Source organism: Talpa occidentalis, unplaced genomic scaffold (genome assembly GCF_014898055.3).
Source record: "Talpa occidentalis isolate TD23 unplaced genomic scaffold, MPIMG_talOcc4v2.1 talOcc4.4, whole genome shotgun sequence".
NCBI lineage: Eukaryota > Metazoa > Chordata > Mammalia > Eulipotyphla > Talpidae > Talpa > Talpa occidentalis.
This window is the reverse complement of record NW_023604295.1, coordinates 122,173,610-122,199,858: the sequence shown is the minus strand read 5'-3', so window position 1 is coordinate 122,199,858 and position 26,249 is coordinate 122,173,610. Positions and strand designations below refer to the sequence as shown.

At 38.4% G+C, this 26,249-nt stretch overlaps 1 protein-coding gene across 3 annotated transcripts; it reads right to left on the bottom strand.

Moving 5' to 3' along the window:
• Nucleotides 1-4,407: 4,407 nt before the first annotated feature.
• On the bottom strand, nucleotides 4,408-21,893 carry CCNL1 (cyclin L1). 3 transcript variants are annotated; one of them, XM_037526230.2, is made up of 11 exons: nucleotides 21,444-21,766; nucleotides 21,123-21,197; nucleotides 20,525-20,634; nucleotides 14,903-15,023; nucleotides 13,753-13,817; nucleotides 11,949-12,048; nucleotides 11,735-11,839; nucleotides 11,515-11,656; nucleotides 11,173-11,284; nucleotides 10,988-11,086; nucleotides 4,408-8,814 (listed from the first exon to the last, which is right to left on the bottom strand). In XM_037526230.2, exons 1-11 carry the CDS (start codon nucleotides 21,732-21,734, stop codon nucleotides 8,799-8,801), a joined length of 1,236 nt encoding a protein of 411 aa, XP_037382127.1. In that variant the 5' UTR covers nucleotides 21,735-21,766; the 3' UTR covers nucleotides 4,408-8,798. The 3 variants fall into 3 exon arrangements, with proteins under 3 accessions (XP_037382127.1, XP_037382126.1, XP_037382128.1); XM_037526229.1 differs by lacking the exon at nucleotides 4,408-8,814 and adding an exon at nucleotides 9,503-10,304 and having other exon boundaries at nucleotides 21,444-21,893; XM_037526231.2 differs by lacking the exons at nucleotides 4,408-8,814; nucleotides 10,988-11,086; nucleotides 11,173-11,284; nucleotides 11,515-11,656; nucleotides 11,735-11,839 and having other exon boundaries at nucleotides 12,017-13,503.
• Between the last annotated feature and the right edge of the window lie 4,356 nt (nucleotides 21,894-26,249).

Genomic DNA, 26,249 nt, shown 5'->3' with positions numbered 1-26,249 from the left:
ACTAGAAGAACAGACTGTGGGAGAATGGAAACTAGACACACATGAGGAAGGCTGTCCTGGAAAAAAGGCTGGTAATGTTCTGGAAACTGCAGCCATGAGAAGCTTTCACATTGGCAGTGTATTGATTACCTTTGAAAATCACTTCATCTCCTCTAACAAATGTTAACAAGAAAGCCCAAGAACTTCTCATTATTTGCTTCTAGAGATCATAGCAATGGGTGAATCTTTTGAAAAGTAACAAATATAAACCAAAGTCTTAAAATGTTCACCTCAAAGGACCCAGGAAATAGCTTAACAGGGGTCCCTTGGCTCAAATCTGGGATAATTTGAGCAACAAAATAAATGATTGAGAAGGATTATAACCATAGTGTATATCATCAGTCCTTACTGATATACATAAATAAATGAAGGGAAAACTCTTCCTTATAGTAGGATTCCTACTAATAAATGTAGAAAGAATACTAGAACTGGAAAATTATTTTCAATCATAGATGCAAAAATTCTCAGCAAATTCCTAGCAAACTTAATTCAACAATACATTAAGGGCCTCCCTGGTGGCGCAGCAGTTGAGCGCTGGGTTGCGAAGCTGTCCTTGGCCCCTGAGGCGCCGGTTCGATCCCCAGCTGCTCCCCGGCCACAGGAGGAGGGTCCCACATGGTACGCAGACCTCTCCTGCCGCCCGCTGCTCCCCTCAGCAGTGTACTTCGATCCTTCTGCCTGCTCTGCTCCCCGCTCTGGCTCTGGTGAATTCTCTCACCCTCCCGCGCTTCTGACTGTACCCAGTGCTTGTATAAATAAATAAATAAATAAATCTTAAAAAACAAACAAACAAAAAAAACAATACATTAAAAGGAATATACATCATGACTAAGTAGGATTTTTCCCAGGGAGACAAGGATGGTTCAATATTTTAAAAATCAATGAATGGGGCCTCCCTGGTGGCGCAGGGGTTAAGTTACAGTGCTATCAAGCTATGGCTAGCCACTGCAACATGAGTTCGATCCCAGGCCACGGACTACCCACATGGCATAGCAAACCTCTCCTATCGCCCCCACTGCTTCCCTCAGCAGTGTATTTCAGTCATTCTGCCTGTTCTGTTCCCCACTCTGTCTCTGGTGAATCCTCTCACCCTCTGCACCTCTGGCCTAGACCACTGTTCTTGTATGCATAAATAAATCTTAAAAAAAAAAAAAAAGCAAACAATGTAATGCACCATATCAACAAAAAGGAAAGATAAAAATCATGTTTATGTCAATAGATGTAGAGAAATTATTTGATAAGTTTCAATATCCATTTGTGATAAAAACCCCTAAAAATGGGAATAGAAGGAACATATATCTAAACATATTAAGGGCCAAATATGACAAGCCTACAGCTAAGATCATAGTCAGTGGTGAAAAACTTAGTTTTTCCTCTGAGATCTGGTAGAGGATAAGGATGTCCACTTCTACCGCCACTATTCAATATAGTATTGGAAATTCTAGCTAGAGCAATCAGGCAAAAGAAAGCTATAAAAGTAGTCTGAATTAGGGAAGAAGTAAAACTACCATTATTTGCAGATGTCATCATGATATACACAGAAAAACCTAAAGTCTCCACTAAAAAACTATTAGAAACAATAAATCAGCACAGTGAAGTGGCAGGTTGTAACAAATCAACCTACAAAAATGGGTTGCATTCTTACATGCAAATATGAACTAGAAGAGCAATGCAATGAAGAAAACAATCTCCTTTACTTTTATCACATCAAAAAGAATGAAATACACAGGAGAAAACAGAGGAAGTAGAAGACCTGTACAATGAAAAGTATAAGATATTTCTAAAAAGAAGAAGAAGAAGACACAAAGAAATGGAAAGATAATCCCTGTTCATGGACTGGAAGAATTAACATTGTTAAAATGGCCATCTTACCCCAAAGCAATATATAGGTTCAATGCAACCTCTATCTAAGTTTCAGTGGCAATCTTCAATGAAATAGAATAAACATTGCTGAAATGTATATGGAATTATAAAAGACCCCCAAATGCCAAAGCAATCCTGACAAAAAGAACAGAGGTATCACACACCAGACTTCAAAATATACAACAAAGCTATAGTAACCACAAAAGTATAGTGCTGAAATAAAAATCACACACAGACCAATGGAATAGAATTGAGAGCCAAGACGTAAACTCACACTTATATGAACAGCAGATCTAAGATGAAGGAGCCTGGATACCATGGAGAAACGGTAAAATCTTCACCAAACGATGTAGTGTTGGGAAAATTGGAAAGCCAAGGGCAAAAGAATGAAACGAGACTACCATCTCACATCATACACAAAAATTAACTCAAAATTAAAGCTCTGAATATCAAACCTGAAACCATAAAATATAGGCAAAACACTCCAAAGGATAAATTGGCTTTGGCAATGTCTTCGGGGAATCAATTCCAATAGTAGAGAAACAAAAGCAAAAATAAACAAATGGAACTACATCAAATTAAAACTGCACTCCAAAAGAACCTATCATTAAAATGAAAAGACACCCTACTACATGGGAGAAAATATTTGTACATCATACATCTAACAAGGGGCTAATGTCCAAGATTTACAAAGAATTCATACACAAAAAGAAAGCAAACACCCATCAAAAAATGAAGAAAAGCTGAAGATATTTTTCCAAAGACATCCAGATGGCCAACTGGCACATGAAAAAATACTCATCATCACTTACCCTCAGGGAAATGCAAATCAAAATCACAATGAAATACTATCTCACACCTTAAGAATGGCCCATATCAAAAGGACCAGAAACAAGTATTATTGAGAATGTGGAGAAAAAGAAACATTTGTACACAGTTGGTGGGAATACAGATTGGCCCAGTCCACATAGAAAACAGTATGAAAAGTTCTCAAAATATTACAACTAGATTTACCATATGATCCAGTAACCCTAATCCTAGGTCTTTCCCCTCAAAAATGCAAAAACCCTTATTCAAAAGGATAATGCTTTCCTATGTTCACGATACGCATTATTGCTTATAAAACTTGCAGCACTATTTATAAGAGCCAAGTTATGGAAGCAATTGAAGTGCCCAAGGACAGATGAATAGATTAAGATGTAGTATATATACCCAATGGGATACTACTCAGCAATAAAAAAATGAAATCTTATCATTTGCAACAACATGGATGGAACAGGAGGGGATTATGCTAAGTGAAATAAACCAGGAGAAAGACTAACACTCATATGTGGAATGTAGAAAAACAAAATAAAGGGTCACACAAAACCAAATTAAAAACCAACCCTAGAAATCTGACTGTAAAACTGAGGCTGCCAGAAGGGGAAAGAAAATGGGGTAGGGAGCCCATGGTCTGTGATAAAGCACTCTGGGTGCCTTAGTGGTGGGTGTGGTGTGGTAACATACCTCTGAAGGGGTATGAGCCTATAGAATCGGATACAGTGCTATAAACCAGTGCTACCTCAAAAAGAAAGTTACTTTCGGGCCTCCCTGGTGGCGCAAGGGGTTAAGCACCGCACTATGAAGTAATCTGCGGCCTCTGCAGCATGAGTTCGATCCCTGGCTGGCCAGGGAGCAACCCACATGGTCCAGCAGACCTCTCTTGACTCGCCCACTGCTCCCCTCAGGGTATTTCAGTCTTTCTGCCTGTTCTGTTCCCCACTCTGTCTCTGGTGGATCCTCTCACCCCCTGCATCTCTGGCCTGTACCCCAGCTCTTGCATGCATAAATAAATAAATCTTAAAAAAAAAGTTACTTTCAATAAATGGTTTAGGCAAAAATCACCAATGGGTGCTAAAATTAGCAGGCAGAACTATGATGGAAAACAATATATGATCTCAAAGTATCTTCCCTATAAGTTAATTTTTAATTACTAAGGTAAAGATAATGACATTTAGGTAGAGAACATTGGCAGACATGGACTTGGCCAATGATCAAAATTAATAACATCAGTATAGGGATAAATTGACACCATGTATCCACTAATACAACCAACACAAGGTCATTTGTTTTCCTATGAGAAACATAAACTGGAATCCAATCATGAGGAAACAGGACAACCTCAGAACCACTGATTTACACTGTGGGGAGAATCCACAGTGATTGGCTGAAATTAGAAGTTTCATACAAAAGCAGCAACACCCTAGTAGCAGCAAGTCTAGTTAATTACCAGAATGTGGTCCTCACAAAAATGAACACGCATTTAGATGGCTTCTTCCAGAGTCAAAGTGGAGAAAGTTCCATGAGAGCTCTGCATTATCTTGTACAAGAGAATGAAATGATGCTCAAAAATTATTGGGGACAGAGCAAAAGCCGAAGGAGCTAGCTTAGAGAAATTCCACTAATTTGGAGTGATTTCAGCATCATAATAAATAATGATGAATTATGAATGAATGACTTGCAACACACTGAATTTAAAAAAAAAAACAAAAAAAAAACACCCAACCTTTCAGCCCATACTTTGCACAAAAAATGCAAAAGATTTGGAAAGTTCTCCTATATAGAAGAATGCCAATCAGTAAGTGCCAAAACTAGCTTGAAATAGAAAAATCACTTTTTTCTCATCACTATTGTAAAAATTAAAAAGAAAAGGTTGATTGAAATAACACCAACACCATTAATGAATGCTAAGTCACAAGTAAAAGCTGTGAAAGTACAGGAAACTCACTTCATTTCATGTATAATCTCACAGGGTATGAATTAAAGGGACCATTACATTGGAGAAAACTGGTGGACACCACCTTCCCAAAGGACTAACTTAACATCACTATGAATGGGACAAATCCATACATACCCACTAAGTGGTATGTTTAAACATGTACCAAATTATGGGGAATTTTCTAGCTTACAGCAATTTAAGAGATACTCAAATACAATGTATAACCTTTGACTGGATTCTGGATCAACAACCAACCTACAGTCATAAAGAATTTTATGAAGACAATCTGGAAAATTCAAATATGAACTATATCAATGTCAGATTTCCTGGGTGTGATGTCAGTTGTATTTTGACTATGTAGGCAAATACCCTAGATTTTTGGTGATACAGGTGAAAACACTTAGGGTTTCGGTAGTAACTTAAATGGTCCAGAAAAGAAACAAAAAGAAAAATGTATCTACATGCATACAGAGATAAAAAAAAAAATGTAGCAAAATATTAGCTGTTAATGAACCTTACATAATGACTATATGAGGGTGTCGGTTGCACTATCATCATTTTCCTTAGGTTTGAAATTTATCAAGCTATAATGATGGGGAAAAATAAAACTAATCTCTTCCAAACAAAAACCCACAAACCTCTGATGGATAATGCATTTATTGAACAATGACATTTACTGAACATTGACCACAGACCAATGTACGTTATACACATCATTTCCTTTAAACTCATACTTAACATCTGAACACAGTGCTTTGACAACTAACTTGACAGACGGGAAATGAAAGCTTAGGGTGGGGTAAAGTGTGTAGGTTAGACAGCTCATAGGTAGAGGCACTAAACACTGAGCCCCCGGTGGTCTGACTTTACAATCCACGCTGTAAACGCTCTAATGTTAATTCACTAGTCCCTGCAAGAGCTCTTCCGTTCTTAGATTAGAATCTAATCGGTGAAGTAGCATTCTGCGTTTTGAATTGTGTTCATAGGAAATGTACAAGTCAAACTTCTCTTAGCAGCTGCATACTTTCTAATAGCAATTGTTGGAAGTCCCAAGGGTAAAAACATACTCCCTTTATATTTGCCCAACACATATATTATACAAAATGCTGATGCATATATTCTAGTTGCCACAGAAGTCCATGATCCTTCCATTTCACAGATGGACAAAGTTCAAATGGTTACAAAGTCAAACTGGGCCCCCAGGCACACAAACAGCTCCTACCCTAGGGGACATGGCAAGGACGAAGGCCCACACAATGAACGCTAGTGCTCGTCCCATTTTTCCAATGGGGGAAGTGCTTTTCCTTATCAAACGCCACAAACATCCTGTCTCTTCAGCTAAACTAGTTTTCACCATGCCTGTTTTTAATAAGATTCTTAAAAGTGTGGTTTTTAAGAAAACAACCATCTTAATCTTCACAATTATTGCAGTTCATGTTAAAAAATGACTTTTACAACAGTGAATATTTATCATAAAATTAACTTGTTTTCGCCACTAGCCAGGTGCTAAGGCAGCCTATAGAAGATGAAAAAGGGATGATGACAATTTTCCTTCTCCAGAAGGAACCATCCAGGTGACACCTGTAGCTCACTGAGACTAATTTTGGAGCTCTGACCTCCAGAACTGTAAAATAAACTTCAACTAAGTCATTAAAAGAAACATTATCTCGTTTTTGGAAATTGTTAGGAAAGCTAACAAAACTGTAGTGGGGCTAATAAGTGATGTTAAGAGTGCCATTATTTAAAACTATGAATCAAAACTTAGAGCTATGCTATAAAGAGGCAGGCATTTTTATGATCACTTTGTTTTAAAAGGGAAAGTTAAAAATTTCACTGGGCTTTTAGTTGTATCAAGTGTAAATGTTATATGTAACATTCACAATAGAAAGAACTTGGGTTAACGAGGGGCTAGGATAGACTGAGGCCCTGGGAGACAGAACAGGAGGGATAAGGACTAGGACCCTGGGAGGCATGGGACCCCTCCTGGGAAACATAAGAAGAGAAGTCAGTAACAAGAAAAAAGCCCATGACACTTCACCGGTTAATGTTAGGATGGGCATTGGTCAAGGTTGACCAATCAAGAAACTGCACCATCAGCATAACTCACCCCCTATATCCCAAACATGAGCCTAACTATAAAAACCCCAAGTTGTTTTCACCAGCGGCAACTCATTCAGGACCCCTCCCCATGTGCATGCACAGGAGATGTGCTGTTATCTGTCCTTGCATTAATCTTTCCAAGCTTACTTGTTTCTGGCAGGAGTTAGCCTCTTTCTTTAACCCTTGTGGCTTTACCCTGGAGAGATGACCTGTGTCTTTGAATAAACTTCCTTTAGCTGGCTTACTGCTGTAGGTATGAGGTGTTTCTGTTTCAATTCTTTGTTACACTGGCTGCAGTTCCCGGTTCATCCTATTATGCTGTGTCACACATCTGGGGGCTCATCCACAACCACCTCCCGGCCAGTGCATCACTAAGAACCAGGATCACTAAGGTGAAATACTAACAAACTCATTTACATTAAGACAAGGCTGCAGTGGGAGACAGAGATGAGACAAAACTGGGAACACACACTCAAGGCTGTCAAGACATAAGCTCTAACGGAGAACTGGGATTCAAATGTCAAGCAAAGGGGCAGCAATCCAGTATCAGTTCTACAATGGCTGTGTTCCCACACCTGTGTTCCACACTTCCCGAATCTCAAACCAGTGAAACAATTATGAAACCTGATTCTGATCAAGCTTTGAGATAGTTGACGAAAAATGCAGGAAAAACCAGGGCCTCCCTGGGGTTAAGCACCACACCATGAAGCAATCCAAAGCCTTTGCAGCAGGAGTTCAATTCCCAGCCAGCCAGGAAGCAACCCACACGGGGCAACAGACCTGTCTCACCCACGGCTCCCCTCTGCAGTGTATTTCCATCAGTCTGCCTGTTCTGTTCCCCACTCCGTCTCTGGTGAATCCTCTCACCCCCTGCATCTCTGGCCTGTACCCCAGCTCTTGTGTGCATAAATATTAAAAAAAAAAAAAAGAAAAAAGAAAAATGCAGGAAAAGAAGTGTGCACAGTGGCCCACAGGCTTACAATGAGCATACGCAAAGAATGAAAAACTCTCCAGAACAAATGACACAATTTTTTTAAATAAAATCCAAAGAAAATAAAAGGGGGAATGTGATTAAAACAAAAGCAACACATACGGACCTTGAACAAACCAATGACAAAAATCTAAATTAAAGACAGTGAAGGCAAGTCTAAATACTGAGTAGGTAGCATTACTATTCACAATTTATTGAGGTGATGTTTAAGAAGTTCTTATCCAGTGTATCTAAATATTCGGGGATGAAATCATTTTACAAATACTAATAGGAATGGAATTAATTGGTAAGGTACAAATTAAACAAAGTCACCACCACAAACTGGTGGTTTTTGGAGCTGAGATGGGTACTATGTCAAATTTTGCATGTTTGGAAATGTTTTTGGATTCAAGTAGGGGAGTGTAGGGTTAACATCTTGACAAGAACCTAGATAGCTTAGTTGATTCAGTAAAAGTAAGACAAAAATTAGAACACAAAGAAAAAGACACTCTTGCCTAAGTCACCTCTCACATGCAAACCTCACTCCTAGTGTCCTTCATCCGGCCCATCTTCAAACCCCATTACATCCATGCATGGTGTTGCTCCCAAACAAGGAAAGGCAGGTAGTGACTTCAATACTATTAAGAACTTAATTTGTTAAACAGGGTCTATGCTGACAAACTAATACCTGCTCTTTAAAGGCAATTTGAGTTCTTCATATGGTTAAAAGCTCAAGTGCATGTATTAGCAGAAGGAACATACTCAGTTACTTACCCCATGAAAGTTGCACATTCACACCAGGCTGTGTTAGTTTTCAATTAGTTTTTATAGTTAGAACTGTAACTGATTTAGAGTCGCATACCAGGCATTTTATATCCAAGTGAATCTCGTCTCCTTCAATGCAGTTCCCTTGTCTCAGGTGCTACTCTCCAAGACCCACTGCCTGCCACGGGTGCAATCTTTAGAATCCTCTTCAAAAGCTGTAACTTAGATTTCTTTTAAACATCCTTAGTGGTAGTATATCTTCATCTCTTTGTGGGTGTATTTGATTTTTTGAACAGCAACAAATCACTTGGAGCCAAGTCTAGTGGACAAGGTAAGTAATCAAGGTGGGTGAAACAATTTGATGTAAAACTTAATGTAACAAAAATAATGACACTGTTTAATGACTTAAGATCTCAAAACACTGGGAAAATACAAGAACATCCATTTGAATGAGTTCTGGCTCGCTCTTTCACGAAAACTATTTTCTTTGTGGTCAGATTTTACTTTCATAATGAGCCAGTCACGTCCAGGAAAATCTTAAAGAGAATTCTCCCAGCTTAGATAAAAATTGATACTAAATACCTAAAGAAAAATTTCAAGTATCAATAGTTGGGTCTGATTTAGTGTCATGGTAAAAATTTTGGTTTATGTAAGAGGACTGCTCACTTTAGAAATAATTAATTTAATTTAATTTAATTATTTCTAATTCTATTTAATTATTTCTTAATTCTGACTTCAAATGACTATGGTACCCTTACACGCAAATCAGGTTCTGCCTTGACTGGGTTAGTACTACAAAACAATACATAAGACACTGTTGGGTCACTCTGCTTTTTCCACACATCCATCTTTACAATAATTCACAGTGCAAATCAGAAATGCATTTTAATCATTTTGAACTACATAATGGAAGAATGGGTTTGTCAGAAAATCAGCACAACCATTTTAATATTAAATTTTTGTTCTTTTTAATAATTTATTTAAATAAGGTATTTGAAGCAGTTTAGAAAAACAAGATCTGTATTTTATTTTCTTGTAAAAATCTTTACACATGCAGACAAACCAGTGTTAAGAAAGTATTCACCATCATTTAAACAAATAACCACTTAAATAGAACAATGTCTGCAAGTTTTTCTGTATAAAAATAAGATACATTTTTACAGAATTCACGCTCCAGTTCTTATAGCAATAAACAATACACAACTATAGTAAGTACAATCAAACCTGACCATGGTTTTCAATTAGATACTGCTAGGGCATTTTAATGTGCAAAAAAAAAAAAAAAAAGGAAAAGAAAAATTAACATAGTTCTTTTCAAAATACATCCTCAGTGTTTCTAGAGACCTAGAGGTTTTTATAAAATCAATTCCTAATCAATTTGCTTTAATGTTTTGATTCTGAGTCCATAAATCACACTGTAGAAAGGCAAACCAGGAACTGCCACAGGCTCACAGGAGATGTCAGCGCCTGTGCCTGCTGTGCCCCGAGCGGCTGCCACCATGGTGCTTGCCTTTATGGGACCTCTCAAAGGAGCGCGATCGCTCACGCCTGTCCCTATGATGTCCCCTTTCGTGCCTGTGTTTCTTGGCAGCATCTGAGTGATCCCGAGACTTGCTCTGAGATCGAGAGCGAGATTTTTTCCTTTTATGACCATGTCTATTTGAACTTTTTAAATCCTCTCTGGCATGCTTGGCCTTAAGGTGAGGAGAACCATGATTGTGATGTCTTCTTGGGCTTTCACTGTGACTGCGGGACCTGCTTCTTGATCTCGAGCTGTATGTTCCAGATCGACTCCGCCTATTATTATAACTTTAGATAATAAAAAGTGGAGGTTTAGATTTAGTTTCTACTGGGAACAAATTACTTGGTGGTGCACCTTACAGCTTCAAACCAAAACTAGTGACCTGCATCAATGACAGGTCTGAACTTCTCTTTACCCCCACGCCCTCCCCCCGCATTATTCTGTCCCTCCCCACATGCCTATTAACAGACAAATCATAAACCAAAGTACTATATTTTTACATTCCAAGCTGGGGAGTAACCTTTGGTAGCTCTGCATTTTACTGAGTTCTCAAAAGGACACTGAAGAGTCACAAAAACACTAGCAATCTAATTACAGAGGTAACTAGGGAGTCTTTGGCTATGGTCAACCAGATTACTGGTTATTAGTGCTTAGTAAGTTTCTAACTGAAACCAGAGAAACACTAGTCTCACAACACAAACAGGCATAAAATACCTCTGAATTTAATGCCTGTTCTACACGTATCTAAAAACAGAAGAGAAAGTCATCAAGGTACACCACCAAAAATAGCATGTGGAGAGCTTATTTCCAAACTCTTTTCCTAAAATTTACCTTGATTGAAAAGCCCAGATCTAGCCTAACTTTGAAAATAGCCTGTAGTTTTTCTTTTTTTTTAAATAAACACCCATCAAAAGGTAATTTCTGGTAACACCCACTGTAAACCGCTTCCCATAAAAGAATGTTTACTTACTGTCTTCTTGGAGTATGTGATCTAGAACGTGACCTGGTTCTTGACCTTGATCGACTTGCACTTCTGCTATTTCTACTTCTCTTGCTATCTTTTCTTACACTTCAAAAAGAAAACATTATTTCAATTACATATTACTAGAAATTAAACACAAAGACTCAAGCTAGGGTTAACTCAGAAATACGTACCCATTGTAAGGGCTTTTGGAAGACTGTTGTCTATCCTCAGGCTCTTTTTTGACTGTCTTCACATTAACAGAAATTGGTGATTTTTCTTCAGCTTTTATCTCTCTTGGTGATGCTTTAAAAAATAGTAAAGACATGTTCATTAACGGATTTAAGAAAGAGCAAACATTTCTAAATGTAACTCAAGAATACCATACTTCAAGTATGAGTCTCTAGTTGACTGTCATGATAGAAAACACCAGCATTTCTTACTCTCCTTGCTCAAGCAAATTGTTATATACTAATGCTTTTTAATAACTACATCCCTTCAGTGGTCAACTAATTTCAATTCTGAATAAATCTTACATGGTTTAGAGGCTGGAGAAAATCCACCAAGGGTCGAAAGGGCTGGAGTTCCATCAGGATTCAATCCTTTTGCTTTCAATTTGGCTTCTTGCAAGGCTACTTTTCTTTTCTCTACTTCTTTTTCCAACAATTCATAGTTTGGCTGTTGGAAGAAAACAAAGTTAGTGTTTCTTTATTGTAGTTTGGATTCTTAGCACAAACACAAGGTGACAGAAATTACCTTTTTCCTGGTATAAAGCCTAAGTGTCTCTATACAGATTTCTTGGATTTCCTCCTCTGTTGTGCCAAAAAGAAGAAACCAATGGGGACGAGTGGGCAATGGAATCTAAAACAGAAAAAAGAATGGTCTAAATCAAATTTTCATTGTTTTTATTTAGTAAACTGATAATTCTTTTAATTTACCCAGTAGGAAAGAACAAACTATATAAGCCTACCTGAAGCGCTCGAGCTGCAAGGTAAATGCAAGCACATGCTATAGTCTCTGGTTGAAATCGAACAAATACATTGGTTCGAAGACTGTCATTCATGTAATTCCTGAAAAATATTTCAACCATAAGCTTTGTATGTGGAACAAATCAAGTTCCTCTGAAACGTATATAAAATTGGAGACTCAATCTACTTTATTCTTTTTTCTTCTCATATTTATAGTTACATCCTCACATTCTAGCATAACAATTCAGTATCAGTAAGAGGTAAGAATTTTAACAATAAAACCATTCTTTACCTTTCTTATATATGACCAAAGTCCTTTAAAGTAATTCCACATTATTCCAAATAGAACTTACTTTTAAGGTTTTTAAAATATTTCAATGATGAAAGCAATCTTTGAAAGTCAATTCTTACAAGACTAGTTTCAAAACTGATAAACCACTCCAACGATACTTCAAGCCATTAATTATTGACCATCTCTCCTTTATCCACAATGAAAAAGCAGTGTCAACCAAGTTCTTTCAAAAACTCAAAGTACTGTGACAGGGGTAAAAAGGCATTTTCAGTAAGCACTCAACAAGTTATACTTGTATTAAGAAAACTAAGCTACTTCAGAAAATCTAAGTAGGGAAGTGAAGAGCAATAAATATATAACATACCTTTTTTGTGTAAGTATAAATAAAAGAGATAATAAACTATTTCAGTTAATCAATTGCTGGACCTTTAATCAGTGAACCCACCCCCCACAATATTCCTGAAATATTTTAAAATTGCACAGATTCTTTAAAAAGTTATGTTAATAGAAATTCTTACCCATGAAAATTACTAAATTCGGTTTTATAGAACATATGTTGAAAATGTCATGCATTTTATAAAAGCAAAAAGACTTTTCTAATATTACTAACATTTACTGAATCTAAAGCATGGCAGTCATAAGTCCAGAACAAAAACATTAAAGTGCTGTACATTATAGACAGTCCTGAGACAGTAGTTATGGCTGGACCACAAGCTCCTTGTTTTATCTTAGTAAGCCAGCACTCCACATCACACATCTGCATCTCAAAAGTCCAGTTTCTAAAGTGCTCACATAATATTAACATCTCTTTTAAAAATGAAGCACTCCTTTACTTCTAGTATCATTGCCTGCAATAGCCCAGCAGCTATAATGTTCATCAACATGGGACTCATGCCCATTTTAATCTGCGAGTTAGTTTCCTTTGGAAGAATTCATGCTATACATACTAAAAATAGAAATCAATCATTTAATTCATAATGACTGAACAAATCTATCAAAACTGAACTATTCATTTTGATAGTTACAAGTATACATTAAATACACAGGCATGTTGAAGAGTTACTTCTAGAAGCAAATATACAAATCCTTTTGACACCCCGACAGAACTAGAAGATGCTGCCAGATGGATATGGACCACTTCAGTGAATCTCGGATGAGAGCTTGCACTGGATTGGCTGGAGAGCAGGGCAGCCAATCAGGCCATCCTGAGGTCATGGGCTGAAGTGCAGAGGGCAGAGTTCTATGACTTACCATCATGGACTACCCTTTAATTAAAGAGTAGAAAAAAGAACAAAGTTAAATTGAGTTCTCCATTAAAAGTAATAAGTCAAGCCAAGAAAACAGGAAGCAGAAATAAGCATTCTTTACCTTTTGGTTAAAAAATAAAAACAAAAAACAAAAACAAAAAGTACCAAAACAAACCCATCTCCTTATTTTGGAAAGAGAAAATGAAACTTACTTTATTTCTGCTTCTGTTTTCCTGGCTAGGAAAGATATGTAAAAAAGCAACTTACCAGGCAGTTTGAACCAGGGTTTGATTACGTTCACATTCTAAGACTTGTAAATACATAACAATGATCTGAAGGACAAGGGAAAAAACCCAATTTAGCATATTGGTGGCTCTTCAAGAGTACAGAATTCAAAGACTACAAGTAATTGAAAACGTTAGGTTCAAGTTTTAATTCCTCTGTGACTGTATAGATAATACAGACCAACCTAAAATGAACCTAAGTGTTAATATGGGTTACTAAAAGATTTCATAGAAATTATATTCTGCAGTATATTCTAAAATTATACAGGAGAAAAATAGGAGGTAATAAATTCCATTAAAAATGCTTAATTTTTCATAAGTACTTGTAATATTTGATGGACACCAACCTAAATGATTCATTTAGTATTCCAAGGTACAATTTTATATGTTCAAATACCCGAACTACTGTTTTTAATGTTACAGTGGGTATGATCCAAATTTGGTAATACTTAAGAGCATTACAGTGAACAATCAAACACTAATATTTCTATAGTGAAATTACACTAAAGTGTGACTGATAAAATTACACATGAAAGGCTTTTGATTTCAATCCAGGCAAGATCTTTCTGGACCTGGATTATCATTTCCATTTTATACATTTAGAGATGTATAATCTGTGTAATTATCTGCCAGAATGACACAGCTAAAGGCAGGCACAAGTTCTATCCCAGACAGTACTGTACTTTAAGCACGCAATTTTATACTCATTTGCTATTACTTATGTTGGTCATACTCAAGCCAAGAGATGCAGAGAAACCTATGAACACTCAATAACAGTAACCAACCATCATGCATGCTTTGAGGATTTCACTATGAAATAATAAAGCAGCTGCTAAGGACTCTGGTAAAAAGATATTACACATTCATTGGAATGAAGTATTTCACAATTTGTTTTATAGGTAGGCAAACTGAGTTCACTAGAAGCAAAAATAACTTGTATGCCCCAATAATACAGAGTGAAGATATGAACTTGTTCTTTGACTCTAATTTGACTGATAAATTTCAATATCCAAAAGAATGCTTTTAAAAATCAAGGTTAACTCTCAAACATATACAGTACAAATTCACGTAAATAAAATTTCAAGGAAAAAACCTAATACTTACGACTGTCATTTCTGTACTCTAAAACTCACCTTATGGGGATGCTTGACATGAACACAAAATCCCAACTCCTTTAGCACCCTTCTCTCTGCCTTGATAACTTGATTTTTGGTGTTAATGTAGTTCTGATCAAGGATCAAGGGGCTTGGAGTCCTATAGTTTGTAAGAAATAAAATCAAAACTGTTTTGCAAATCCAAAAAATTTTATTTGTGGCATCTCCATTTTCCCTTCCAACCAACTATTGGCAACAGAAACCAGCTTTTTAAACTCCTGCAAACAAGTTAAAGCATTAATCTTATGCTGTCCAAGTTATGCTAATTAAATATATTCTTTCTAGACTAAAGTTCTATAGAAACTAACTCAACCCTTTAATAATCTTGGGACATATTCTTGTTCACCTTATTATGCAGATGTTGGGCCTATATACTTATTAACTTAAAGGATAGCTTGATTGTCACATACTCGATGTCTCCATAGACTATTTCTAGTGATAAAACTAATGTGCCCTTGAAAATATTTACTCTGAAAACTCATAAATTAGTGACATCTCATTCCATCAAGATCAACTCTTGGCTAGCTTATGGTCAAAATTAAAATTAAGAATAAAAATAGTGGGTAGTTAATCCAGATTGCCCAAAGAAGGCAATTTGTTTATGAACAAATTGTTCTAAGAATCTACCTGAAAAAGATTTATCACAATTACCAGAGATTAAATTTAGACAATCATATTCAAAACTCAGTGATGAATAAAAACGAGGCATAAATTTTGTCAGATGTAGTTATTAGGCAATTCTCTTTAGTATGTAGTTCAAGAAGACCATGATGAGAGAAAGAACACTCTCTGTGCCAGATTAAATTTTGAAAGTTATAATGCAGAAAGCTACGTGTGTGTGTATATACACACACACACACATACTTATACAGCAGTTTAATGCTTTGAAAATAACACAATCAACTAAAAGACTTTTAAGTATTAAATTCAAAATTGGCTTCTTATTGATTTATCTGGCAGGACTTGGATTTTCATTTAGAAACTTATGGAAAGTATTCATGGCCTTTGTTTAAATACATTTTTAGACCGAACCAACAAAAAATACACTTATATTAGGACAATGATCACAAAGTATGTATACATATGGGTAGAACATTTAAATATTTCCTCCATACTTAATTTACTTTTTACCTAAAGTTTATGGAGTTTTTGTTCTGGATAGAACACATCTATTAGTAACCATTATAAATATTTACACCTCAAACTCACAACCCATTTTACCATACTCCCAAATGCAGAAAAATGTATTTTAGAATAAAAAGTTGATCTAACTACATCTGTTTAAGATTAGAATGCAATCTGAAATGAGCTTCAGTTACCCCCACAGGGACATATTATCAGAATTAAAGTTGTACTTTATTTTCCTTATTTTCTCCCATTAATTACAAACAATGGGATGCTTAATAGACTTTCTTTCAGGTTGTGCTACACTATGACTTTCATCAGGTTACAGTCAACAAGATAAAAGCTGGCAAGGCTGACAAGATGGAAAAGAGCAATGCTAAAAATGGCCTTCACTCATTTCACTCAGTTTAATTCCTACTACAGCTATAAAAGGTGTGAGGAATGAGGCCACCAATTGGGGAGGGAACTGATTTCTAACATAAAATTTTAGCCATGAATCCATTTTACTGGAATAGTAGACAACTGCTCTTTGAAATAAAAATTAGCTCACATGAGAAAAATCAAGGTATATATAGGAAAACTTATTCCAAAGATTACTTCCCATGTTTCAGCATCATAAGAGCGGATTTAGAAGTCCTAGCCATCTCAGACTTTCTGAGGACTAAGGGAGTTAGTTATCTGATGGCCCTCCTTCAACAAGCCATCAAGAGACTGAATACATCCCGTATATAGCTGCACACCTCTGTAACTCAATCTAAAAGCCAAACAAACTACACCCCATTAGAATTATTATTAAAAACAGTACAAGAGTGGTTTTGTTTCATTTTCCTCATTTATATGAGCAAATTTATCTCCTTCCTTTTAAGCAACCTTGCTTTCAGAACTGCTTATAAAGTCCATTAAAATTCATTTTTCTTGCAATTAGCCATATAAATTTGAATTATGGCTACTATCTGGTCCCAAATCAGGCTTACTCCTTTCATTAATCCTACTGAAATATTCATTTTCCCTCTGTTCTGCCACAATTTTTCCTTGTCCTGTTTGGACAAGTAAACATCGAAACTAAGGAAAACAAATCCATTACTTACTTTATTCAACCATATACTCAACTTCTCTTAGGTCTGCTAACTGAAATTTTTAAACTTTGGGCATGTTTTATCTGATTACCTCCCTTTTATTCAAAATTTTTTACCTAACAAATCAAACAAGAGCTATGTAAGTTACAACTGCCTTATAGAGACTATTTTATCTCAGAAGCAGAAAAAAATATACTCACAAATTTCAAGCAAGTACTTTACTTTTTATGTCACAAAGTATCAATTAGTACTTTCCATGGCAAAAGCACATTAAATTGAAACAAGGCTTGCTAGGATTTCTTCCACCCCAATTAGATCAACTGTCCTTTCCAATAAGTTTGAGGAGACATTTAAAAATCTCTTAAAATTTTTTTTCATTATCAACACTATCTCCAATGCCTCTAAATTTGCCAGATTTATGCAAAAGCGCATTTTTGAAATTTTAGTCATAATAGGAAATCTTGGGTCTTTATTGAACTCAATCATAGAATCTTTATCATCTGGTCTCTTGGATTATCTTTCCTTTAGATCTTTTTTAGTTGAAATACAACTTAAAAGGAGAAATTTAAGATTAAGAGACCCAAAACAGGATTAGATTAGTATCATTCATTGGTGCAGGGATAGAGGAAAATTTGGAAGTGGTTCAAGAGGCCATATGAAAGAAAACGATCAGTTTACAAAGAGGCAGATTGTTGGCTCAAATATACAAAAATCTGTAATGCTTACTTCAAAAGAACACTTTTTCTTTTGTGTTTAAACAAACTGAAGGCTACCTTTAGAGCCATCCAAAATAAAACTGCAGAAAGAGAATGGACTAAAGTACAAGATCATGTTAAGACCCTTCCAAATCTTACCTATGATCTATGTAACATTAAAAAGACATGATGTCAACCGTTAAGTGGTTGCCAAGCCTTTAAAGACCGGTCTTCTTTTAGACAAGCTTTACATTGTGAATATGGACTTTGAAACAATAAAATTCTCGAAAATTTGCTAGGAATATATATCTAAAAAGCAAATTTTGACAGGAAATTACAGAAACAAACAAAAGTAGTTTTCCCATTAAATGTAGTCATTTACTCTGGGTTTAAAAGGCAATTCTCAAACCATTAAAAGTTGAAGGGGGAAAATGTCAATTAATCCAAATAGGGATCCGGCACTGATATTTTCAAAAAGCTCCTCTGGTGACTCTAATATGCAGTCAGTACTGAGAATGACCTAAAGACTAAACAACAGACTCCTCTGTACTCATCAAGATCACCCTACAATTTAAAACTAGGCATAAATGAGAATAAAATAAACACCATTAAAACAAACTGAAATACTTTACCTAACTAAAGTATACTGATAACACTAACAAAAATAATTTATGCAAAAAAGTTCCTAAAACTGTAATTCTTATAACTTGGACAGCAAAGACAAAAGCTTTTAACAAGAAACAGGAGTTTTTCTAAATGGTTCACCAGTGGCCAACCTGTTAGTCCCCGATTCCAGTGACCTATTCTCAGAGCACTGGCTTCTCCTTGGGGATTTTCGATACTTCACTCACTGTTGCCATGACGACAGCTTCATCTCTATGTACCACTCCACATCACCCAGGCTTTGGTAAATGTAGCTGGTCGCTGTATAGTCGGTTGCAAGGGAAAAAAGAGTTGAAGTTAATAACATATACAAGTTACGTGTTTGAGTAAACTTGTAATATGCATAGAAACTTTTACATCCTGCTTTTTCTTTTTAAAAGGCTTCCATGCAATTAACAACTCCTTTTAAATTTCATGCTATAATCAGACTTCTATGATTGAGAAAAAAAAAATCAATTTCTCTGTAATAACGGCCAAAAACGCTGTTAATCAGACACAACAGTCAGGTGAGGTATATTAAATGCCAAGGTTTTATAGTTAAAACCTACTCTGACATCAAGGAAGAATATGCTAGATCTTATAGAAAACGTTCAAAGTAGATAATCACTAGAAATGATTACATAATAGTTGGCTCAATGGTACAAATACACTACCAGAAAACTATTTCCTTTAAACAAACATAGCATCCTTCGACTAAAGATAAAGAGCCATTTTATTACTGTCATTTTGTTTTAAACATTCTGAAGAATCAGCCTGATACCTAAATACAAATTTCAGCTTAGGCCACACTAAATACCAATTTTGAAATCTTCCTGTTTCCAGGGATTCCTTACCAAGAAGCTAAAAGATATTTTAAAATGAAATAGATTAATCTATCTCTGGATATAGTTAGGGTGAATGCGAAAGATGGAGGGAAAAAAGAATGTAAGAAAACTGAGAGAAAAAGAAAGTTGTGAGAACTATCTGGGAAGCAATGCTTCAGACTTTTTACTAGGCTAGTTGTTTTTTAAGGTTACTTTTACTATTTTCTGGTCTCTGAATAGTTCTATTCAGAACTATTACTGCCAACTTAAACATACAGCCAGTAAAGACCACTCCTGTAGAATACTAATTTGGCACTAGCCAACACCCAGCCCCCCCTCAAACAACTTAAAATCCTTTAATAACCTCCTTTCAAACTCAGTACAAGTTTAACATCACCACAATTTATTAAAAATTAAACACAGAAACGAACCTACACCAAGTATATCCCTGCAGTACAAATTCACCTATAAATAGTTAGTCCTGTAACTAGAACTTTCTGCTACTGCCTCATCTAACACAGGTCCCACATTAAGTGTTATCATATAGCCACAACACCTGTAAGACACTATTTCAGTCTCTCTTTTCTTATAATTTCAAATACGTGGGCCTCATCCAGATGCAATCCAGTTACTTTTCTAACCCACTCACTGAGACTGTATCTGACCAAAACAAAATACCTGTTTAATCCCTTTGACTTCAAACTTCAAACTTTATCATCCTGCAGTCCTTTCAGTCCGGTATTATGCGATATATCGTAGTTCAATGTTGAGAAGTATTCTAACAAAAGCCAACCTCAATTGATAAAGAATTAACTGGGGCTTCGAGTACAAAAACAATCTACACAAAATGTTGCCACAATATGAACTTGAACTACGAGACGTTTAAAAAAACTTCAAACCTTCAGTCTTCCAGAGGGGATGGGGAGGGAAAACTTACAGAATACACTCACACTTGAGCCAAACGTATTCCCTTTCTTGTTTAATCTTAAACCACAGGACTGGCTTCACAGCACTGTTAGGATTGTCCACAAATGCAACTGCCTCTACAAACTTTAGATAGCTGGTTAATCATGGTTTTCCAGAGTATCAGCATGCGCCTATGCGAATTTTAACACCTAAATCAAAGTCAGTTCTCCTTTGCGTCCATTTTAACTTGAGAGAAAAGAATGTTTTGATTTGATGATTGGTGCACAGTACAACAGTAGCAAAAGCAGCTGTGTTCAATAATGCCAATCTTACCTTTTTCCTCTTAACTGGCGTAGGTGGTGAAATACATTAATCACATCTCTTATTCTTCTGGGTGCTTCTTCAATTTTTGATGCAAGATTAATACAAGCCATGGCAACAATCTGAAAGAACAAATAAATGATCCAATGAATTTAGACTACGGTACTTTCAACTCAAGTTAAGAAAAAGTACCCCTGTCACAGTCTAAGGAGCTAACTTCGACCAGGAAACTAAGACACTGTGGGGCTACCTCTGCTTAAACAGACTGACTACATTTGGGACTTCTGGGTCACAGGCTCATCACCTAAAGTAATACGTGCTTTCTTTTGTTCAGGAAGTCTTCATTTCAGATCCAAAGTAAAACTCAGGAGTTTTGCATTTGGCCGACTACTGTAATTCTTGAAAATAGATCACCTGGAGTCCGGAGCCTTATCTACGTTTTCAAAACACATTCTCAAAGTCCCCACACTTCTCTGTGGCAGGAAACTAGATACAAAGGCCCGGTCTCACCACTCCCTTTTTCTCGCAAAGCTGGCTGCCGGCCCCCCCCCCCCCACCCTTTCCTACTTCCGGATAAAGAAATTCCGTCCACCGCCCCCGCAGTGCTCACCTCGAAACTGTGTTTGACGAAAGACTTGGAGTAGAAGAAGCGGTGAAACAGCACCTGTCCCGTCGCCATCGCCACCTGCAGACGAGAGAGGACGGAGGCAGGTCAGGCGGGCCCGCCGGCGCCATCTTGTGCACGTTGCCCTCCCCCTTCTCCCTTCCCCCTCAACAACCCTCCAGGCCACCCCCTTCCCGCACCTGAACCCCTTCCTCTCGGCCCCGCTACCCTCTGCCCCACTGGACTCCCCCACCGGCCCCCTCCCCCATTTCCTCTCCCCCTGGCCCCCACGAGAGTCCCAGGGCCTGACCCGAGCCGCGCACCGACCTGCGGCAGCCGGAGGAGGATCCCCGCGGCCTGGATGAGCTCGCAGCCTAGGATCCGCAGGTCCGTCTCGCTGGGCAGGTCGAGCCCGTCCTGCATGGACGGGGTGGGCGACAGCCGCTCCTCCGGGATCAGCGAGTGGTCGATGGTGAGCGACACCTCCGAGTACAGGCGGTCGCCGATCAGGATGCCCCCGGTTGTGGTCGTCGTCGTGGTCGTCGTGCCGGAGCTGGAGCCGCCCGCGCTCGGGGCTGCCGACGAGGCGGCGACGGTCGGGTGAGGCCCGGACGCCATGGTCTCCGCGAGCTGTACGCACGCCCGACGCAGCCAACCCGCCGGACTGACCCGCGGGGCAGCGCGCAGCCTATTTCCGGGCCGCTGCACCGCGTGCGCTTCCGCCCGACGTCAGCACGCCGACGCCGGCACCAACTAGTCCCTTAGGCCCCGCCCCGCGCCCCCCGGCCCGGGGGCTGGGAGAACCCCCGGCATCCCGGGCTTGGAAGGGGGCGCTAGGTGGGATCCCCGAGCCTGGAGGCCCGCTGTGCGGGGGCTCCGGAGCTGGCGCAGGCAGCAGGAGGCTTCGTGGTAGTGTCAACCACAGGAATAAACAGGGCGCAAGCTCCCCGTCTTTCCGTTAGGGCTGTCGAGGTCGCCCCGGCGCGAGGGCTGGGAAGCGGCCCCTGCCGGCCTGGCTGTGCGCATGCGCGGCGGGGGGACGGGGGCTGCAGTGAAAGGGTCAGGAAAATTCTTGGGCAGGAGGGAGGGTCCCGTGAGGCCCAGGGGATTCCAGGATGCTGGGCTACATGCAACGCTGGCTGAGGCTCACCAAGTCATCATAAAGTGGAACGCAGCATTTTCTCGCTGAAGGTGCGAGGCAAGGTCACATTCCCACACTGAGAGTAGATTGTCCCTGTCTCGAAGATGGAACATTTTTTCCCCATACAAACTTTAGATAATGCCTTTACGCTAACAACCCCCTAGGCTAGTGATGGGGAATCCAGCATGAAGAGTGATCACGCGCACGAGGTGATTATGAGTTGGGTAGATGGAAAGAAGAGTAAAGAAAGGACTGCAGCCCTCTAAGCTGGGTTAAAACTTAAGTCGAGCCGCCACCTGTTTCTCAGGGAGCAGCACACAGACGGGTTCCTGATGCTGACTCCTTTATGACGGACTGCGTGAGCTTTGCTAAATTCGTACTTGATACCTGCAAAATTACAGTCCCCGTTATTTGTTTCCCGGAGAACTTGTCAGGGGGAAAAGGATGTCCTGAAGCTAATTCCATACAGGCTTTGTGGATTCCACCCCCACCCCAGGCCAAAGCCAAAGACACTGGGAACTCCAAATCCCATCACCACCAAAGGGAAGGTGGCTGGGACCTGAGGGTGGGGTTAAGCAGCCAAGTTGGTATAAAGGCAGACATGTGGGCTTTGGAGGGGTCCCCCATTTTGGCTCTCCACCAGCTAGCAGCTTCCGGCCAGCTCGGAGAGTGACTTTGGGTTTCCAGGTCGGCAGATCGGGTAGGATGCATTAAAGACTTTATTTCCCTATTTTTCTCCCTGAGTTGTACATTTTTCTTATTTCCTTTTTCCTTGTAAATAAATCTTTTATTAACCTTTTGTGTGTGCCTGTAATGGAGTATTAATAAGTCCCTTTTAAGCACGCGGTGAGGACCCACAGCCAGGCAACCCATTCAATATCGGGGCTGCCCTATAACAAACTCAAGAACCCAGAAGCTGGTAAAACTGCTGGAATTTAGAGGTGGAGGCAAAGGAGTAGAGCTGAATTTACTCCATCGCTTTATCCCAAGTTTGAACCCAAAAGGCTTTGTCCAGGTTACCACGAGAAGCCTCATTACTTTTCTGTTACGTAGCTTATTTTTAAGGCCTAGTTTGTTAAATAATGAAAAGTGTGTTGAAACTTGGGTCTATAGAGCAAAGGCAATGTGAATGTATTTCATTTATCAATGTTGTCACAAAAGCAAAACATAAATTAAAAGCCTCGTTTGAAAAAGCATTCAATTGGGCCTCCCTGTCTCCCAGCTGCTCCCCTCAGCAGTATATTTCAGTAGATCTACCTGTTCTGCTCCCCAATCTGTCTCTGGTGAATCCTCTCACCTTAGGCACCTCTGGCCTACATCCCAGTTCTTGTATGCAAAAATAAATTTAAAAAAATAAATTTTTTAAAAAAGTATTCAATTGCCTTTAGTAAAGCTTTACTTCATTCAGTTCTGAATCCTGGGCTGCACATTAGGGTCTTATGAAGCATTTTTCAAACATACAGATGCCTGAGCTGTATCTGCTGAGGTTATGTCAGTGATATGAGGTGACTCCAGCCCTACTTGGATTTTGCCCATCCTTCCTTGACTGGAATGTTCCACCAGGGTTGAGAAACATTACTCCAAGAGAGTGCAATTCTGGGGCTGGTTAAAGCACTCAGCGTCCTGAATGTCATCTCCTGCAACTTTTTGGACAGGCTGTTTCCAAGGGAACTTACCTTCCAGTATTCAGAAAGGATTTAAAATATGATAGCAAACTTTGAAATCTGTAAAAAAAAAACTAGCAGCTGATATGCTACTTTTCTGGTTCTGATCATCTATGATTGTGCAAGATAGGACACTATTAGGTAAATGGTACATAATAACCTGTGCTATTTTTGCAACTTGTAATGTCTTCAATTATTTCAAAAGAAAAAGTGAAAAAGTCCTAATTGGTAATATGCTTCACTGAAACATTAAGTTTCAAGGAAATCACTTACTTATATAATGAATTTGAGTTAAATAATTTTACTAATTTTTAAGACTTTTTCTCCACTACCATGCCTCTCCAATAAACTGATTTAGATATTTAGATATTTTATAATTTATTTCTGCCCTGTGGGTTCATGATTAATCCAAGTTCACAATCATAAGAAGGAGACCTTTTGGGAGAGGGATTACTTGCTTTACTTCTAATATTTTTTTCAAGTAGGCCTCCCTGCTCCCTATCTCCTTTGTCTGGGAGTCATTTCCAGAAGAACAGAATCACCCAGATTATTCTATAACTTTGTGCCCATTTTCCACAGCTTTCTGACTCTATCCCAGATTATTTCCAATATATATAACTATTTACATTGTTCCTCCCTTCAACTTCAACAAGGGTGGTAGAAGAGTGGGCCAATACTTTATTTGCTTAGCGTTCATTCATCAAAACGTTATGTTATTTTAATTTTAGCTTTTTTTTTTTTTAAATCCATGACTAATCCAGAGGATGGAAAACAATGGCTCTAGTGGCTGGACAACAAAGTTGCCTGAGAACAAAGTTAAAGACAATTAAAACTCAATCCCACTCAACCAGGGCCAAATCCTTATTTGGTATAGTTGTCAAATTGTCCCTAAGTTATTTAGGGAGAAGATTGATTTTCCACATTCCCACTTCCAAAATATTAACATTAAAATGCTGACAGACTAAGATCTATTCTATTCAGTGTTATAAAATATCCACAGTTGGGAAAAGTAAGGTATATGTTTTAATTGTATGAAAGCGTTAGAGAAATGAGTTCGGGCAAGTGAGCCTGTCCTACCAGGAGGTAAAAGCATCTTTGTCACTTGAAGAAAAAATGGAATAGGAAGTCTATTGTATATTTAGTATGTTTTTTACAAATAAGCAGAGATCTTTTTAGTAGACCCTGCATTCATCATATTTAAAAGGAAATCAGTGATAGCTAGGGTAAAGTTGCATTTTTACCACAAGCTTCAGATGAAAACTGAAAGCAAATGGAACTATCAGTGGCCTCCCTGGGCTACTGAAGAATCATTCCTGATGCTTACATCAGTTCTCATTCTTTTAGATTCTGTAGTCTATCTAAGGAGAATGTTTCCCATTAGTATTTATTTGTTTTATCATTTTTTAAAGATTTATTTATTCATGCATACAAGAAGCCGGTACAGGCCAGATGCATGGGAAGGTGAGAGGACTCACCAGAGACAAAGCTGGAAGCAGAACAGGCAGACTGACCGAAACACACTGCAGAGGGGAGCAGCAGGAGAGACTGGGCCATGTGGGTATCTCTCCTGTCGGCCAGGATCAAACCCATGCTGCCAAGGCTGCAGACAGCTTCACAGCGCTGTGCTTGACTGCCTCCGCCACCAGGGATGCCCTATCATTAGTATTTAAACTTTTAGACTTTTTAATAAAAAAATTGCAATTGGGGGCCTCAGGCGGTTGAGCACTGCAATATGAAGCTGTCCGCAGCCTATACAGTGCTGGTTTGATCCCGGGCGGCTGGAGAGGGTCCCACATGGCACGGCAGACCTCTCCTGTCATGCCCGCTGCTCCCCTCAGCAGTGTATTTCGTCAGTCTGCCTGTTCTGTTCCCCACTCTGTCTCTGGTGAGTCCTCTCACTCTTCCGCGCATCTGGCCTATACCCTGGTTCTTGTATAAATAAATAAATAAATCTTAAAAAAAGAAAAAGAAAAAATTGCAATTGGTACAATTTCAGTAATTTCTTCAGCAATTGGTTATACATTAGCAGACCACAGGTTTTAATAACAATAGGGTAATTTAGGCTTAGAGCAATTAAAGAGTATGTCCTCACCTAAAGGAGAAACATTCTATTTTTTTTCAGTTTTAATTAAATGCTTTATTAAAAATATTTCTATACTTAATACACCAGTGTTATGGAACACATATAGAAATGTGTACATGATGTACTTTAGAAACCTGAAATATTACAGAGCAATTGATATTGTCAAATAAAAAGAGCATCAAACATCAGAAAAGTATAGATCATGTGCTTTGGAATAAAGTGGGTAAAGAGATTATTTTCTAAAG